Genomic DNA, 20,214 nt, shown 5'->3' on the forward strand with positions numbered 1-20,214 from the left:
TATAACCTAACCCTTATAATCTAACCTAAGAAATAACATAGTTGTTATTTTTTAAATTATTTGTATCTCAAAGCAGAACATTGTTGTTAAATTGCTCAGGGAGAGCATAAGTAGCTGTAAACACCACAATATTATGACCTTTGAAGTTGTTCTAGCTAAGGCTTCTTTGCAGATGTGCACATGGACATCACCTGTACTTGTTCTTATACCACTGAAGGAGTTTCTGTTCCAACAAATCAAGAGTAAAATTCTCATTCTGTGTAAGTTCGGGGTCCTTGGTGAAATTGCAGGCAGACGCTTTTTCAATGTCAGATGCTTTGTGCACATCACAAGGTTTCTTTTGCCAGTATTAGTAGAGAGAAAGCTTTAAACTGTCTTAAACATTCTTCCCTAATATGTATCTGCACAGGATTGTTTTTTAATGACATTGTCTGTGCAGCTGCTCCACAATCATCAGTTAAAAAGAGTAAATTAACACCAGGCTGAAATACAGTTTTGCTGCTGGTTGTCATTACATGTGTTCAGAAGTGGGTTTTTTTTTTTTTACAGTCTACAGATGCACCCAGCAGTGATGTCAAAGGTTTCTGGAGTGCACCTGTACAACACTGCAGCAAGGTGAAAAGGTCAGCAAAGATGGAGACTATGAATAAGCTGATAAAATGCAATTTGGAAATCTAAAATATGTGCAGAGATTTGGAGCTCGGGCCGGTTTGGAAGTCTTCCACTTGTCAGTCACCAAAAAACTATACAGAAAATAAAGAGGACTTTTGCCCAAATAAACAAAAGAACTCCTCCAGCTTTACTGCTACTGTGTTATGTGCTTTGTCAAAGAGCACATTTCCATTACAGTCACTGATGCTAACATTGACTTAGCGAGGGTAGGTACACATTGAAATGGACTGTGATGTTGTCTTGAATGCAGACGGAGGCCGGTGTGTCACTGCAGCTGCAGGACTACAAAGCAATTTCCCAGCGTGCAGATCTGTGCCCAGAATCGATAAATCACATTCCTGATTACTCTGCAGGGGGAAATAGAGTTTGTATTGTTTCTCCAAGACAAATGTACGCTCCAGGCAAGATAGATCTTATTTCCAGAGCCAAAGAAAGACAACCTAAATGCACACACACTGGCACACACACACCACCTCTTCGGCAGGGCCTTCCACTCTGTTAAACCGAAAACTGCTTCTCCCCCTTTCACTTTTCTCTTTCATTATGCTCCAAAACTCTCCCGTTTCTGTCACGCGCTCCCTCCTTTTCCCCCCTTTTCTTCTCTGGTTTGCTCCATTTCTTTCAAGGTAGCAATTTCAGTAACTTCTCCGTGATTGAATCAATTGAAAGTTGCAGAGCAATTCCAAAAACTTCTTCAAAGCTGTTTGCAAACTGGCCTTTTTGCTGAAAAGGAACTGTGTGTTATCTTCAACACATTTCTGTGTGTGTGTGTCAAGTTTTGTGAGGTGTCAGCTGTAACAAACAAACATAAGTGTACATTTGTGGAGCAAAAAAATGTGTTTGTTTTTTCAATTTGGGTGACATTTCTAAAGTTTCATATCAGTAAGAATGGTTGATATATTTCAGTGACAATTGGATGCAATGAAATTCTAAAGTGTAGCTTTATTCTATTAAAAAAACACAGAGGTGCCAAGAATCCTCCCAAAGTCGTTTTCCTCCTTTTAATCTGGGCCACGGTGAGCATGGTGGTAGAGTACTTAGGACTGTGGCCTCACAGCGAGATGATTCTGACTTCAGTGCTTCTGGCGGGTTAGGGTCTTTCTGTGTGGAGTTTGCATGTTCTGTTATTTCCTCCTACTGTACACAGACATGCACCAATGACTTTGGGTTCCCAAGCATGGATGGACTGATGGATTTTGGACCAAGTCTTACCACTGGTAAGGATCAGACAAAAGACAAACTGGATCATTCACATAACATCCTGAGTAGTAACTACACTCAACAAAAATATAAACGCAACACCTTTGTTACTGCTCCCATTCCCCATGGGATGGACGTAGAGACCTAAAATTCATTCCAGATACACAATATAACCATCCCTCCCAAACAGTGGTCACAAATCAGTCCAAATGTGTGGTAGTGGGCACATCTGCTATATTGAGATAATCCATCCCACCTCACAGGTGTGCCACATCAGGATGCTGATCTGACATCATGAGTAGTGCACAGGTGTACCTCAGACTGCCCACAACAAAAGGCCACCCTGGAATGTGCAGTTTTTTGCGCTATTGGGGGTCTGGGGACCCAGAACCGGTCAGTATCTGGTGTGACCACCATTTGCCTCATGCAGTGCAACACATCGTCGCATGGAGTCTATCAGATTGTCAATTGTGGCCTGTGGAATGTTGGTCCACTCCACTTCAATGGCTGTGCGAGGTTGTTGGATATTCGTGGGAACTGGTACACGCTGTCGTATACGCCGGTCAAGCACATCCCGAACATGCTCAATGGGTGACATGTCCGGTGAGTATGCTGGCCATGCAAGAACTGGGACATTCTCAGCTGCCATCTGCCCTGAACAACGTGAACCATGATTCATCCGTGAAGCGCACACCTCTCCAACGTGCCAGACGCCATCGAATGTGAGCATTTGCCCACACAAGTCTGTTACGGCGACGAGCTGGAGTCAGGTCAAGACCCCGATGAGGACGACGGGCATGCAGTTGAGCGTCCCTGAGACGGTTTCTGACAGTTTGTGCAGAAATTGTTTGGTTGTGCAAACCAATTGTTCCAGCAGCTGTCTGGGTGGCTGGTCTCAGACGATCTTGGAGGTGAACCTGCTGGATGTGGAGGTCCTGGGCTGGTGTGGTTACACGAGGTCTGCGGTTGTGAGGCCGGTTGGATGTGCTGCCATATTCTCTGAAACGCCTGTGGAGACGGCTTATGGTTGAGAAATGAACATTCAATGCACGGGCGACAGATCTGGTTGACATTCCTGCTGTCAGCATGCCAATTGCACGCTCCCTCATTGCTTGTGGCATCTGTGGCATTTTGCTGTGAGACAAAACTGCACATTCCAGGGTGGCCTTTTGTTGTGGGCAGTCTGAGGTACACCTGTGCACTACTCATGATGTCAGATCAGCATCCTGATGTGGCACACCTGTGAGGTGGGACGGATTATCTCAATATAGCAGATGTGTCCACTACCACACATTTGGACTGATTTGTGACCACTGTTTGGGAGGGATGGTTATATTGTGTATCTGGAATGAATTTTAGGTCTCTACGTCCATCCCATGGGGAATGGGAGCAGTAACAAAGGTGTTGCGTTTATATTTTTGTTGAGTGTACAAACTACACTGCTCAAAAAAGACAATGGGATGAAATCCTTGGAGCCTACACTGGTGCAGTGGATCCTAGGATCCTCCTAATGCATGGCAATGTGTGGCCTCATGTGGCGAGAGTATGCAAGCAGTTCCTGGAGGATGAAAGAATTGATATCACTGACTGTCGCCCACGTCTTCCCTGACCTAAATCCGATAGAACACCTCTGGGACGTTGTGTTTCAGTCCATCTGACGCCGCCAGGTTGCACCTCAGAGTGTCCAGGAGCTCAAGGATGCTCTGGTCCCGATCTGGGAGGAGATTCCCCAGGACACCATCTGTCATCTCATTATGAGAATATCAGACACACACAAGTATGTAGGGACCATATGAACTGCTGAATACCATTTTGAGTAGGATGGACTAGTCTGCTGCATATTCTTTTCACTTTCTTTTAAATTCAGCCCTCTGATTGTTAATAATTTTCATTTCCATCAACCAGTGTGGCGTCCTTTCATTCCTTACACATTATCCAAACCATATCAGTATAGATATCAAGCATGATATGTTCCCCATTAATATCTGATGTTTTCAAAGTGTTCCTTTATTTTTTTGGAGCGTGTAATGACAATGCACCAGCTAAAACCTCAAAGAGTGACTGCATCTTTCACAATTTTGTCTGCAGACAGGCAGACAGAAACACCTCTCAGACTATTCAAAACCATCTCTTTGTTAGGTACCGGTATAGTAGGGGGTCTGCAGAACCACATTTTTTAAAACACACACATGTACATACAGGCACAGACATCGACAGCCCCATGAAGGTAAAACAATTTTGTTATATAGCAAGAAAACTCTCATGATAGAAAGAAAAGCGAATCTTCACTGTGAAATGCATCAATATACTGAACAATTAAATAATCTCACACGCGATTGTATTCAGAATAATCTTGGATATATTTGAATTATCATGCTGTATTAATAATTGCAGCAAAACTTGTATATTTCAAGAGCAAAATCAATAAAGAACTCTACTACTTGTGCGCATTTTTTGCAGTTTTTGGATAATCAAGTAAATCACATCTGTATAGAATAAATGAAAAAATCCATATGCAAAATCAGTAATATGTATTAATTGTTGTTGCAACTTTGCTCACAATGGTACAAATATTCAAAAAAATAGCAGCTTTACCCAAGTGGGAATAGTATAGTAAAATATTATGTAAGGTGCCGTATATTACACCATAACAACATTCTCATTTTCACCCTTTTCTGAACTACTAACATCACTGTGTGTGTCTTAAAGCTCCTTATGAACCGGAAAACTTGCCCTAATAGAATTTCTCCCCCGTGCGTTTCTGAGCACATGTAGTTGCATGCATGAAGTCTTCTTCTATGGCTTGAAGCCACATATTTCCTGTTACATTTTATTGTATCAAGGCGCCCCACTGGGGGAAAAGAAAGTAGACGAGAGAGAGAAAACAAACGCTGTTTCTTCCCCTCTGGCTAAGGACTTCCTGAATGTGTCACTCATCCCAGAACAAGAATATACAAAGCCCCAACTAGAGACTTTGGTATTATTCCCTCTGCATGCAGGTGTGGACATGCAAACACTTACACAATTTCTTTTTTTTACTCTATCACAATCCATCCAATAATACAAATCCTACCAAGAATGAGTGTGCTCCTACTGCTGCAGTGCGTTAATGGAAGAACTGTCATCATCACCTATAGGATCATGTCGCTTTTTTTTTTTTTTTTTTTGAAAAGGGGAGCTTAAATGTTTATTGAGCCCCGGTGGCACATAAGAAGATCTGACCTCATCTGGGCAGATATAAAGCGTCTGCTTTCAGTGGGAGTACAGATGGAAACTAGCTTCAGCTTGATCCGTAACTCACTAAATCTGCTCCACCGAATCAAACAGCTGTTTGGTTTCTGTGCACAATTAAAATCAGAGCTCCTCTAATAATCTGCTTGAGTGAAGACATATCGTACATGTGCAGAAGGGGGAAAGCAACTTCTTAGTTAATCCTAACAAAGTTGCTTATGTAATTTACTTCTTTTTAAATTTCCACTTGTGCAGCTTAGTACTTAAAGTCTACAACTTTAGGCGGAAATGTTGTATTTGTACTCCTAATTTCACAGTAAACACAAGAAAATTAAAGGCAAGCATCATACAAAAGTGTTTGTGCTTTTAGAAACTACTTGAATTCAGAATTTTCCTTCTTCTTCTTCTTCGATATTTTCAGCACTGTTTGTATAAGTTGAAAAATATCTCTTCCCACTCAGCACACCACCTGCTGTGTGACACATAAAGAAATCTGATCAGACCTGTGAGCTGGCAAACAGGCTCCTTTGTTGCACCTTTGAATCCAAACTTACACCGGTGCTGAAAGCGCTACAAAGGGATTGTATAGGCAGAACAACAGCATGCAGAACAGTATATGCATGAACTTTCTACTTGTTCTCGAACTTTTAAAAGCGCACCACATTCTTCTGGTGATTAAGAAATCAGGAGCTCAGAGCAAAGTCGGAAAGAACATGAGACATGGAGGGAAACAAAAGCTCGCAAAAGAAAAGAAGAAGGTTGAAAGACTGAGATGGTGTGTGTTAGTGTGTCTGTGCGACAGAGTGCAAGAGGTGATTACTTTGTGTTAATCTAGTATCAGCTTTCCACCATTTGGAGGCTTCCCAGTGTATTACTCATTATCTGCAGACAAGTCTGTTAAATACAGATTAGACAGCGCGAGTAAAGGGACACAGTATTCCTGAACTTTCTCATGAAACTCTCCTTGCAGAAACAATCTGTCTTCCCATGGGTTATCTGGGCTTTTCTCTGTAATGTCCCACTTTTTTCACCCTTCATGTTTTTTTTCCTCACTCTTATCCAGCTGTGCTCCATATTTCAGCCCTTTTCGTTTGAGCACATTTTGAATTGAGCTATCCCGGTGTTTCAAAAGGGCAGCAAGGAGAAAAAAGAAAAGAAAGAAATTAGGATAGGTTATCTATTTGAGTTTTTTTTTTTTTTCCAGAAGTCAATGTATTTTTGTGATGACCTTGTTGATTTGAGCTGGTGAGGCCACATTTTTTTTCTCATAATTACTTTCTACTTTCAAAAAGAAAAATCAATAGATCCATACGGGTGTACACATCCTGCTACAGTAAGTGCACATCGGGTGAGTGCTCCATTTAGAAGGTGGCTCCTCACAGGTCACAAATCTAATAAGGTCTGTGCAGCCACATGCTATCACTGCATTCCAGAAAGCTGTTTACTACTGTTACTGTTTAAAAGGATGAGCTGTAAAGGAAAAGTATTAACAGATAAATATAGAGAATAGGTATACAGCAAAACAATCACTGAAGAAATTAGAAAGTGCTTTGAGTACCTGGGCATAAATTATATATTGTGTTTAGGTTTTGATGTGCTTCAGTTTGTCAAAACTAAACCTACAATCGCAACAAAAAACATTACTGATGAATAACGATCCTAAACCCAGAGATAATCAGTTTAACATCATAATAGAATTTCAAATTATGACTTGTTTTCAGGATTTCTGCTTGAAAATTGACTTCAGAACCAATATATTGTTGAAATGGTTGTTCTTGCATTTTCTTATGTTGATGTAATAATAATTCAGATAAGAATTATTCCTAGCAGATAGTAGGAAGTCTGTACACAAGCTTCTAGATTCATTGTCATAAAACAAGAGGCTACATAATTCCTTTCACATCAGGAGCCTGTGTTTTACTTTCAAACTAAGTGAAAGACAGGCTGGTTTAAAGGCACAGTACGTAATTTCTGCCTCTGGGGCTCTTTCAATCAGAAGTATGGGCGACAACATAAGCTATTTTTGTGACAAAGGAGAGACATTACCAAAGGATTATATTCCTTTTTGAATTTAACTGAAATGAATGTATTCACTGTGTAATTTAAAAAATGTATATACTGTATATTCTGTGTATTTATTATTTCACTCTTATTGCCTGTTCTTATTGTCCTTATCTTCAATGTTATGCTGCTCTGTTGTTTGTTAATTGCCCCTTGGGGATAAATAAAGTCTTCTGATTCTGATTCATTTTCACTGTACACAGTACAATGAGATTCAATGTGCAACTTCTCCAAAGAGCCACGTGTGGATACAGACCCTTACTCCAGGTCTGGGACAGATTTGTTTCTGAGGTGTACATGCAGGCAGCAGAAATAGTGACCACCTGTCACTATCTGTGGTTGAGGTAGGCAGTGCTTTGTAGGGATCTGTAATATTTTTGTATTTGCTAAGCGTGTTTGATCCCCTGGTGAGGTTTTGCAACTGGTGGGAAAAAACGTACGACCAAGGCTCAACAACTGATATAGTGGAAGTCCATGTAAGTCTGTGCTAGCTTAGCATTAGCTTGAGTGAGAATGTAGATAAGAACAGAAAACTCCCTCAGGAAGTAAAATCGCCTGTATCTGGGAATTACGTATACCAAATCTGGGGAGCAGTAAGTTCCTATAGTGACTTGGTTTGTGTAGTACTCAGTATTTAAATAAACATAGAGCCCCCTTCCATTGCTCTTGCCAGAGTTCGCTGTTGTATCAGCTAGTTTGCGCCACAACTCCATGGAGCTACTGAGACAAAATAACATGTTTTTGTAACAGTCGGCATTGCTTTGCCATCCATTCATCCATTTTCCTCCACTTTTTTCAATTTAGAGTCATGAGGTACATTTTGTGTCTGCAGTATATAGTTTGTAGGGATGTGTCACCCTGGCAACTGGGAAACCACAGCTTTACAAGGAAGTGGAAACTACTGTGTTTTAACTTTGTTATCTGGTGTTAAAAGTACATTGGTTCACCCCACCAGCAACCCTCCAGCTTCCAAATCTAGATTTTCTTTCCTACTTTTTAGAAAACATTAATGTCATGTACAGTACTGTGCTGTCATGTCTTTATATTTTGCCTCCAAGCAGCTTGCAATAGTTCTCCAGGCTCTCTGAAGGTCTTTCAAAGTTTATCTTTGGACATTAGTGGCTTCATTCTTTATTTTAACATCTCTTCGTATCTGTCCTTAATAAAATTTGTGGAACAGGTACAGGACAAACGACGTGGCAGGACTAAAAACACATCTACAGCAGATGAACTGTATGTGAAAGTCACATCTTTAAGAAATTGTAAAGAATCCAGCAAAAACCCGACAAGGACCCGGGAGGTGCTTCTGGCCCTGCAGCTGATCCATCTGCTGCTCACCAAAGCATCATCAGAAAGTGTTTCAGAAGAAGGATGGCTGTCAAGAAGCTGTTTTTTAAGAAACGAAATGGGGAGAAAAGGTTGAGGTATGCTAAGTTACACAAGAACTGGGCCAAAAATCTGTGGCAACAGATCTTATAGAATGATGAATCAAATTTTTCATTCAAGTCATCAACAGCAAGTGTCTATAGCATCTGTAAAACATGGTGAAGGGCCTGTCATGGTTTGGAAATCTTGCCAAAAATGACTGAATTATGAACATTAAAAAAAGTATCAACAATACAATACCATCTGGAAAGTATTTGGCAATAGTTTCATTTTTCAGCATGACAATGATCCCAAACACACTGTCAGTGAAGTAAAAGCATACCTAGACAGAAAAGCACACAATGGAAGACTATCAGTCATGGACTGGCCTCCCCAGAGCCCGGACATCAATATTATTGAAGAAGCGTGGGATCATCTTGCCAAAATAAAAGAACAAAAGGCAGCTAATGCTAAAGAAGGGTTTTGGAATGATCTTCAAGAAGCCTGGAGAACTATTTTTGAAGACGTCTTAAAGAAATTACAACATAGCCACAGAGTTCAGGCTTTGTTGAAGAGTAAAGGATGTTATACCAAATATTGACTCGTTAAAATTCTACAAACTCTGTTTTTGATTTATTCATAGTGCTGTTCATGGACTCAAAATAGTACACGTGAGACTGGACAGATGAAAAATCACATTCGGCTACATGGAAATAAGGATGGAAAATAGATTATAGGTTGTAAGCAAGGTTATTATCGTTAACGAAAACTAACGAAAACTAACGAAATAATGAAAACTAGAAGTGAAAAAACATTTTCGTTAATGGAAATAAAAATAAAAACAAAAAAAGGAAAACTAACTAAAACTGTAATGAGTGTTCACAAAACTAACTAAAATTAACTGAATTTATAGCAAAAATGTGTTTAGTTTTCGTTGATGTGTGCGTGTCATACAATAGTCAAGGGTGAAAATGAAGTTTAGTTTCCAGATTTTTTTCTTGATGTCTCATTATGCCAGCAGGTGGCAAGTGCGTTAGTCAAGTCGTCTGTGTTGCTGCTCCGTCCACGCGCAGAATCGTGTCAGGAAAAGTCGGGAGAAAGCGCCAGAGTCCAATTTGGGATTACTTTGAATATGATTGTGTTTTGGATAAAGCAAGTGTCTTGTAGTGGAAAGAGACAAATTATGAGGGACATTTCTAAAGGGAAAAAAATCCCACAAACCTTAAAGTGCACTTGAAAAGCTCACACAAGAAGGATAACCTAGCTTACCTTGAGAAGGTAAGGGAGCACACTCAACCCTCATCCCCAGAAAACAGAAGCTAACCCCAGGCAAGGCAGCGTGATGCATCCCGAGACAACAGGACGGGGACATCTACATAACTGTGTGAGTCAATTGCCTTCAAAAAGTTTATCAATTCACTTGAACCAAAATTACGAACACCCGGTGCTGTAAGAGTTAATAGTCTTATTGGGGCCAAGATATACATTTTATAGTTGCCTGGTATCATTGGTTGTTCATCTGCCTTTATTTATTTATTTATTTAAAGAACCCATAGGTGGGAATGTGAGTTGTCTGTCTCTGCGTGTTAGCCCTGCAACAGACAGGCGACCTGTCCAGGGTGCAGGGTATGGTAGCTGGAATAGCAACATACCCAAAGATAAGCAGAAGAGCATGACTGATATGATGAAACTGGGATTTTGTTACACTTAATTATTGCAAACAAAACTAAAACTATAACTGAAACTAATCAAAACTAAACTGAAACTAAGGATTTTCAAAAAAATAAAAACTAAACTAAACTAGCAAACAATTGGTAAAAACTAATTAAAACTGATATAAAATTGAAAATCTGAAGTCAAAACTAAATAAAAATAAAAACTAATGAAAATTGCAAAACTATTAAAACCCTGGTTGTGAGTGTTTGACAAACTGCCATGAGGCTGCATTGTGGGATCTGAACTGTTTTTTTGTTTTTGTTTTTTTACCACTTATGCAATAAAAACCGTATTTGACTCAAGTAGAAATCATGTTCACAGAAGAGGTGCTCGATTTAAATTTTAATTATTTGCGATTTTGTCATAAACTCAGGTTATATCGTTCCTATTAACTTATGCATTAAGTCCACTACATGCATACATATCTACGTAACAATTTGTGGTATTTCAGTTGTGTTGCAACCCACCACTGTTATCTGGCTTCAAAATAATGCTGCAAACTATACAGTGAATAAAAGTACAGATTTATCTTGTTTTCATCACTGTTGAAAGCATTTCTTGGAAAAGAGGTACAGTATACAAGTCTACAAGTATATAACATTGGTCAAAAATGTTAGATGCTTTGAAGTTTTAGAAGCTTTCAAAGGGGTGTTATGGATGTAGCCAGCACTGATTAAGAACAACAAAGAAAGAATGTGAGCCAAACACAGTGAAAAATGGACAATGTGAAAAACAATTGGAAACACTTTGAGTGTAAAGTCTTAATATTTTCTCTGAAGTTTTCTGCGAGTGATTCTGTAAGAAGTTACTAATTAGAGAGAAATTTCATGTTTGTCTGCTTCTAAACAAATTTAACAGTTTTTGATGTTCAGCTGACCAGCTGCGCATTGACTCTCGATCTGACAGCAATTACTCACAAATACAAGTCTGAAAAAGTAACCTCTCAACACTACGTCTGTTTTCCTATAATTAATAGCGAACTACACAGTTCTTTCCAGGAAACATCTTGGTGATTATCAGCAAACTATTTGGACAAAGACACATAAAATGAAGCCAAATTATTTGCAACATTTCTGCAGCCGGACCTTTGCTACCATTATGAGTGCATCTTGAAGCATGCTTGTGCAGGCTCACTGTGCTCTAAGAAATACTTAAGAAGCCATATTTTTAAAAGAAACAATGGCTGGTTTTGAAGACACATTTTGGATTGTGCCATTTTACACTGCTTGGATGCACACTAGTTTTCAGCATTTTCTACAGTAAGCTACATCGTCGTCTGCGTCTGGATTAAAAATAAAAACAGATGTGAATGTTAACAAGGAGATGAGCTGTCCTCTGCAGACAAATTCTTCCAAGAGAAGTAACCTCCTCTGTTTTTATGAGTTTTGAACTTGGAGCTTAAAGGCAGAGCTGTCTATAAATCACATAAAGATAAAACAGATTAGGTTAACTCTTAGCAGAGTAAGTGCACAATAATCACAATAATCACACATACAGAAATGCAGAAACACATTAGTGGAGCACTGAGAAAAGACAAAATGTGTGGTTCTATAATAGATATACAACGAAATGGTTGGAGATCAACGTAAATGGCTTCTATCTAAATGTTTGCATAATAAAGCATTTATTAATCCATAGACAGACATAGGCCTTTTCAGAGAAGTGTCAGCCACATTATACATACTCCTTCCCTTTCAAACTCACATTTAAGCTTTGAAAGAATCATCCTAATTAAATGGTTTATGTGCAACTGTGTGAAAGAGTGTTTGATAAAAAGACGTGGAAAAAAAGGTTGAAGCTTATTGCCTCAAAGCTAAAAGCTCCTCATTGTATCTTTTTGAAGCAGTAATAACAGCTTAAACAAACATGCTGACAAATATGGCAAAAACACAACTGAAATACAAAATCTGTCTCTGCTGCTGAGATCACAGAGGGTGTCCTTCACTGTGACCTTAGCAGGAGTCAAAGAGAATCTGAAAACCAGCAAGCCGATCACATGACACAAGGAGATAAGGATGACACTCACTGTGTTGAATCCTGGAAAGAGGCTGACCGCTGAGGCTGTATCCAAAGGAATAGGTAGAAACTGCTTCATGGCCAGCGAGGTCTGGACAGCAGGCAGGGTGGGACGCACCAATGCAGGCATGAGGCCATTTTGACATGTGTTACCTGCAGGAGGGAGAGCAAAGGCAACATGATGAACTACAGACAGCAACAGGGCAAGATGCACAAGCCGAAATCTGGAAGCGTACATTTAAATTAATCTTCAGTGCTTGTTTTATTCAGGTCTACGACATCATGATGCCCCTGCTTTCGGTTTGTACAAATCATTTAATCTACCACTTAAGCACCTCAGCCACCACAACTGCCAAGGCAAGACATTCCTGACATTGGCTCCAGAGCGTACAGTGAAAATTGATTGAACTTAAATTAATGCCAGAAGTAAAAAAGTATTTTTGGCAGCTTGTGAAATACATTGTAATTCATCTTTTTTTTTTTTTTTTTTTTTCGCCTGTCCCATTTGGTTCTTTAGCCATCAGAATTGTTGTCTGAAGACCAACAAGGATACCCAATGGATTTACTTTGCCAAATGGATCATCGTGGCATTGCCGTATTGGTCCATTTGGTCGATCTTTGTTTTTATTATTTATTATATTTTATTTTCAGATGTTACAGACGGGACAGACATGAGTGAGAGATAGGAAAGGGAGAAAGAAAGAGGAAGGAAAGGAAAAACAGAAGGGGAGAGGGACAGTGAGAAAGGGGGGGAGAAAAAAAATAAAAATCTCCTGGATCACCTGTTGAGAGAAGAATAGAAAACAAGCAAAAAAAGACAAAAAAAACAAAAAACAAAGCAACATACTAAACACAACACCATCGCATTAATCTAGCTAAGTGTAAACAGCAGTAAATACTAAATATTCAATGTTGTTGTGCAGCACGCAGGACAGATGTGCTTCGAAGTAGCAGCCAAGAAAGGTGTAATTTGGGTCTACGAGCAGTGAACACCCGTGTGCATACCTGTGTGGATCAGCGCGCTTGTATTCCAAAGGTTTCTCCATGTAACGATCTGCTAGGGAGTGTGGGGGGGCCACAGCCCCGTCCTCCAGGGTGTGAAGCAGGTATGGAGGAGATCAAAACTCCAGACATCCAGAGGCCCCCAGAACACAAGAAACCATGGAAGACCAACAGAGGGGCAGCCGCGCCACTGTTCCAGTAAGAGCTGAGGAGAGTCCCAGATGAGGGTTCACTCAGCAGCCGCGGAGCAGAAGCCAGGGGGAGTTGCAGTGACGCGCCCGTGAGCTCCGCCGGCCGCCAGCTGTGCCTGAGTGACCGAGCCCCAGGCCGAGAGGCCGGGGGCACCCCACCCCCGAAGGGGCCCGAGCGAGCCCCAGGCTCCAGGCCCCGATAAGCGGCCGCCAAGGAGTGAGCCGGTGTGTACCTGGACGCCCACCCCCAGACACAAAGAACCACCAATGCACCGACACCTGAGGGAGTCCGCCACCGGCAGGGGAAGTGGTGGTAGGTGGAGATAGGCCTCCAAACCTTGGAGGGCCTGAGGTGTCCCCAGAGAGGTGGCGTCTGATACCCAACCTGACATATAGACACAGACATACAGGCACACACAGACACAAACATCCATTCCCACCCTCATGCTCTCATATGCACTCACTCCACACTCAACCAACGTGGAGACAGACATAAAGAGACGCTGTACACACGATCACACTCCCCAAGCGTACTCTACAAACCGGGTCTAGGTACCCTTGCTCCTGGAGGGGGGAACTGCACCCAGACCCAGGTGGTGTTACCCTTTTCCCTGCGGTGGGGAGAGGCAGACCACCCCGACTCCGTAGCAGCAGGGAGGCCCCACACTCCAGACCGCAGTCGGACAGCCAACTCCACCTAGCCCTCCCGCTCCAGCAGGCCGCAGAGAATGGGGGTGGGAGAAGACTCCAAACCTCCCTCCACCCGCTCATTGTAGTGTTGATGCATGTGTGTTCTAAGGTGCAATTAAAACCCAGGAGGGCATGGAGCTACCTGCCAAGGAGCAGCAGGTAAGCGCATAGTCCCTCCTGATAGCCCTCAATGTCTAAGTGCATTTAAAATTGAGAGGTGGGCAACGACGCCAGGGGTGAGGTGTACACCCTGATGGTAATTTGGACTCCGTGATTGTGCCCACCCCCAAGATCCTATATGTATGTGTAATGAGAGTGTGAATAATGTGAATGTCTAAGTTGTGGGATAAAATTGAGGCAGAGGCAGCCAGAAGGGGACAGAGGGGGGGGGGGGGGGGGGTAGCCTCCTCTGCACCCTGGTGACATACCCCTACTCCAAGGCCCTGCATGTGTGGGTGGTTGTGGTGGAGCGGGAAGAGAGAGGCAGCTGGAGATGGGGAGGGAAGGAAGGGAGGGGCAGGTAATTCATCTGATGGCATGGAAATCCCCCCAAATCTCCACTTGGGTTGGTTTTAATATTTTAAAGCTGGAAAAACCTTGATGCCCTTTGGGGGATTTCCATTATTTCAAAGTAATTTTTTTCATCATTATCTAGCAATGGTTTTATTATTTTAGTGCAAACTCATCGTAATCTAATTTCCTCTCTCCAGTTTTGAGGATTTTTACATTTTAACACTGAACTGTGATTACATTGTTTCAACTTCAGGTCCAATTGCAACCTTCTTTTGGAACTTTTAATCACATCTCAACTGAAGAAGACTATGAAAGTCTTCTGCTGTTCTGTGCTGCTGTTCTGGGCTTTAACCTCCGGGGGAAAAATGAAGACAGTCCAAAAGTTCTAAACAGTGCGGTTCTTCTGATGGCTATTGAGGCAAAAGATGTTTTGAGCCTGATACTCTATAGCCTATTTTCCACTAGCATGTAATGGACTCGACTTGACTCAACTTACCCTTGGTTTATAGGGTTTTCCATTAGGTTGTACTACCTGGTACCAGGTACTTTTTAGTACCCTTTTGGCAGCGTTTCCAAGTAAGCTGATTTGAGCCAAAAATCAACAGACTGCCACTAATTCTCCAGGGAGTGACAACACTGGATGGGGTCATGAGAGGAACTCCTTCACAAGAATCATTTTTGAAAACTGTCAGTTACTGAAAAGGCTACACACAAATAAAAACTGTGGTCCTGCGATGAGGTGTAGAAACTTTTGTGTTTGGTGGCTAACGACAGAATCCAGAGAGAGCTAGACAGAACGACCGAAACGAGAAAGTGTACCAGGAGTTCGTAGGAAAGTTTGTTTTTAGAACTTATCCATCTAAATGCTGATAAACTTTAAAGTTAGGGCTGTGGCTGTTTGTGTTGGTTGGTTGCTCAACACAGAGATCTGTAACCAACGCCTGGGAATGATGATGACTTACAGTAGAACTCCACCTTCTCATCTAAATATGGTATCGTCTAGGTAAAGAAATCCAACATCGCTGTTGGATTTCATATATTGTCAATAGTGAAGACTGAACAATTTTTTAAAGAAAAACAAACGAATAAGATTTACAATTTCATTCTTTGGCAGGGCGTGGTTTGTTGCACGGCTGCCGGGGAGGCTGACACACCGGAGCTCCATCAGCTCACCATGCCTCCCTTGTATAAAACGTGCAGGGACCTGAGGTTGGGGTTGTTGTTGTTGTTGTTGTGTGTGGACGCAGCTGAAAAGCTGTGGCCATGTGTTAGAGGAACAGCAACCAGAATAAAAAAAGAACGAACTATGTGAGGTCTGTCATTCTTGCCACACATTCAGTTTTAAATATATACATCATCCTTCTCTGTATCACTTTGTTTTAAATCTTAAGTCAGCATTTTTCTTTTTCTTCAGCCAAAGCTAATGAAACTGTTACTACATGTCCCAGCCGTTTTTGCACAAGAGGGGTCATGCTCCCTGGATGCTTGCTCAATGAGCCACTAAATAGTTTAACGTCATATAACTGACAAGTACTCGCCATGCCCTACAGCCTCTTCTACAATTGCACCTGACTGGATGAATACATCTGATAGACTTTCTGCTCCTGAAATTCAAACTTAAACAAACACCATGGCTGTTTCACAGATTTTCTTTGTCACTGCAAAGAAAGTGTTCTTGAAAACCTTCAACATGAGAAATAATCCATGCTGATCATGAAGTTATGTAGTTCTCAGAGGCAAGTCAAGAAGTTTAAACCTCAACATTATGCAACTCGTTGCTCTATTGTTCAGAAATAAAATGCAGCTGCACCACAATTGCTCAGCTAGTTGCACAGATAATAAACTCAACGTGGAAATGATGGATCCTGTGGAAACTCACCATTAGGTATATGGCTGTTGATTTCAGAGTCAAGAACTCACCTCCATGATCAATATCATATCGACAATTCGCCAATAACCATTACAAGTTATATCATTATGGAAGGGTTCATTCTAACTGTTTTACTTACTCTAATCTTGCAAGTGCAGTCATTAATGTGCGTTACTACACGGTTAAGAGAACACTGTGAGTTGTTTCAGTGTTTCACTTTACTCATTCAGGTTGCAGTCTTGTGAATTCCCTGAATTCATTTCCTTCTTGTAATCACAATAAGACCAAAACTGTCTACCGAGAGCAAGCTTTATATGCAGATAACCGCCGTGTGATTCTGCAATGATGTTTATCTCTTCAAAACAGATGTTCTCGTTCTGAAATCGTCACCACAAATAGCTGACGTGGAATGACTGCAGCGAGCGCAATGTTTCAATCAGTCAATGGCAAGTGAGGTCTGGCCCACACATCTCTAGGAAAAACAAAAGTAAATATTTCATTTTTATTGTCATGTGAGCGCGCCACGCCAGCAGAGTGCTTTTAAAACCACCAATTAGAAACAGCACAGGACTGATTTCAGTACAGCCAGGACCGAACGAAAAAGAGCAGAAAAAACGGTCACAAGCTTCCAAAACATTAGGAATTAAAGAAGCTATTCCGTAAAGCTATAATGAAAACCAGAGGGATGATTTTTTTTAAATCACTGCACATTTAACAACAGTGGAACTCCGGGCCAGCGTGGCTCTAAAGCGCTGGCAGATACGATATCAAACCACTGTCTTGAGACAAATAAAAACAAGTTTTGCCACGTTTCAGTCCCCAGGCAGTGGTTAGGGGTAAATAAAAAGCAAAAGTCATAAAGATGAGAGGAGAAGAGGGGGAAAAAAACCCACAATTTGTCCCCCCTTCTCCCATTCTGTCTTCTGTCTTTTCCCTCCAGTTGCCGGAGCGCTGCCATCTGTTGGAAAAAAGAGCACATGCTGTCTCTCATGTGGAGGCACGTCCTAGTCCCAACTTTAACAAAGCATGTCCTTCTGTAGGGATCATTCAACCGTGCCATCTCTCAACATGCCGGCCTGACGTTAGCCTGCAGGCTCGCTTCACCTCTCTCTCAGCCAAAATCCGCCATTCATCAGCTCGACGCGCACAGTCAAAACAGCCCGCTCAAAGACACCGGGAATGATGTGTCAGATTAGTCTGCAGTGAGATGAGGAGTGACAAACTGCATTTTTTTGATAGGGTCACATTTGGTTTGCTGAGTGATAGGATATGAAATCTGACTTCCCACCATTGTTGAAGTCTGAGATTTTTTATATACAAGTAACTGATTTGTTCCATCACTGAACAGGAAATCGCAATAAAGTTGTGTTATTTTATTGACACAGTTACTAGTGGGAAAAAAATAGCAATTTTATTTCGAGACACATAAAACATCTCCATTACAAGCCTTTCGTAAGTGGTCACTTTTAGAGTGTTTTATAGCTCAAGATTTTTGAATTATTAGTACTTAATTAAGAGTAACAGCTTTAATATTTTGAACTGTAGCTTTATGCACTATTGTGAAATTAAATCAGTGGCACTGCCTTCTATTACTCGACCTTAAATGTTGAAGGGGAAAAAAATGACTGAAATGGATAAAAGCGAAATACTTTCAAAGGTGAGTAACTGTACTTAGCTTTCTTTCCACCATTCGAGATAGAATCTGTTGCTTATAAATAAAGCATCTTTAATCCACACTATTCATATGCCTCACAATAAAAACAATATTTATTTTTCATGCAGTATTTTTCAGTCTCTTTAGTTTTCTTAAATTCTGTTTTATTTTTTGCCAACAACCTCTAGTATTCTACTGGTTTTTATTATCATTATTACCCCTCTCCTCAGCCTCAACTGGTTGACCAGATTCAGTTCAATTCAATTCAGTTTTATTTTTATAAATCACAACAGTCTCCTCAATACTTTTTAAATTGTAAAGAGTAAAAAAAAAAGTAAAAGAGAGAAACCCCGACAATTAAACAACTCTCTGTGAACAAGCACCAGAGGTGTGGACTCGAGTCACATGACTTGGACTCGAGTCAGACTCGAGTCATTAATTTTATGACTTTAGACTTGACTTGAAAAAATGTTGTAAGACTTGTGACTTGACTTGGACTTTTACACCAATGACCTGGGACTTGAATTGGACTTGAACCGGTTTACTTGAAAAGACTTGATATTTTACCCCAAATATAAAATTTAACATGCATATTATATAGAGATTGAAAATGTGACGTCATTCACGGGTAGAACCGCAAAGGATTCTGGGAACTCGTGGCAAGCGGTACTAGCGCATGCAGGCTTTCAATTAAAGTCAGTTACACAGCGATAAAAAGAAACACAAAAATGTCAAGAAGCTGTTGTATTATTAACTGCAATAGCCGGTCGCATGACAGCCACGGGAAGCCGACGGGTAAAGAGATCGGTTGTTATCGGATTACGTCGTTGAAGAGAAATTGTTCAAGCCATGTTTCCGAAGTAACAAAGAGGCGACGGATGGCCTGGATTGCAGTCATTCAAAGACCAAATATCCGGTTGTTCAGTGATGACGCGACGAATCCTACTTCCGGGTCTAAAGTAGTCTGCGTTTAATATGGCTTTTGTGTTGTTAACATGTTTAATTTTATGTATTTTCTTCTATTTGATCTCAAAAAGCTCCTAAAACAGTCAGTGATCCCTGTTGACCTCCCTCGGCTTTTATTACCGCTAATCATTTATTTAAGCTCAGTTTTTAAAACCTTAGGATGTAACTACAGCCCAGCCCATGCAGCAGTATATGAATGACTAATCTCGTATTGTGGATGGATTATCTCAGTTGTTCTCCTGGCTGAAGTTTGGTCCTTTTACAGCATCCTGCCATGCGATTACATTTGTTTCTGACCACCGAGAACACTCACGTTAACTTTTATCGAGTGGGAAAAAAGTTAGCTTGTTTATATTATGCTAACATAGCTGTGTCGCTAGCGGTCACGTAGCACATCATTATATACCAGCTAGCCCAACTTCAGTAACCCTACAAACGTCGCTGCTGTTTAGTTTTCTGTCTTCATTTATGCTGGAAGTGATAGCAGAGCTGTACGTTTTAATTTGTTTCCAAAACCCCGCAGTCAGGACATGCTATATTGTATTTAGATAGAAGCTAGCGAGCTAACTCCCTGCTAACTTCTAACTCCGTTAAATGTCATAAATTCCGTTTTCATGGATGCCTGGATGTTAAACTCAATTGTTACACCTGGTAGAGCAGAACGCTGATCATTTTATTAAAGATGAAAGACTTTAGACAGTTTTTCAACTCTCAGTAATGCCATAGTGATCGTTTGATATATGGACCTGCAGCGGAGTTTAGACCCAGACACGGCTAGTGACGTCAGACTGAACAACCGGATAACGTCCCAGAACCCTCCAGCTCACAGGTTAGTCTGCTCCAAGCATTTACACAAAGGTCAGTGTTTTGTAGTAGTTAATACGTCATTTTCACAACATAATTAGTGATATAGGTTACAAGCAAGTCTGGCGCTGAACAGAAATGGTCGCGCTATGCTCCTTTGTTTATTGTGCATAAATAGTGAATTGTCCTGACACAATATTGCGTTTCGCTTCTGTTATTATGGTACATTGACAAAAACATATACTTTTATTCACAGGATAAAA

The 20,214-nt window shown here is 40.9% G+C and overlaps 1 protein-coding gene across 2 annotated transcripts in view; it reads right to left on the minus strand.

Moving 5' to 3' along the window:
* znf385d (zinc finger protein 385D) overlaps window positions 1–20,214 on the minus strand; it is a 101,103-nt gene that overhangs the window by 73,654 nt on the left and 7,235 nt on the right. Inside the window, exons 1-2 of one of the 2 annotated variants that reach the window (XM_082550301.1) lie at window positions 13,267–14,483; window positions 12,272–12,414 (exon numbers count right to left, since the gene is read on the minus strand). In XM_082550301.1, the coding sequence (XP_082406427.1) occupies window positions 12,272–12,391 (120 nt within the window). In that variant the 5' untranslated portion in view covers window positions 12,392–12,414; window positions 13,267–14,483. Of the gene's footprint in view, window positions 1–12,271; window positions 12,415–13,266; window positions 14,484–20,214 lie in introns of those variants that run through there. The other variant, XM_082550300.1, reaches the window with a different exon arrangement.

Source organism: Aulonocara stuartgranti (assembly GCF_965226115.1).
Source record: "Aulonocara stuartgranti genome assembly, chromosome: 11".
Lineage (NCBI taxonomy): Eukaryota > Metazoa > Chordata > Actinopteri > Cichliformes > Cichlidae > Aulonocara > Aulonocara stuartgranti.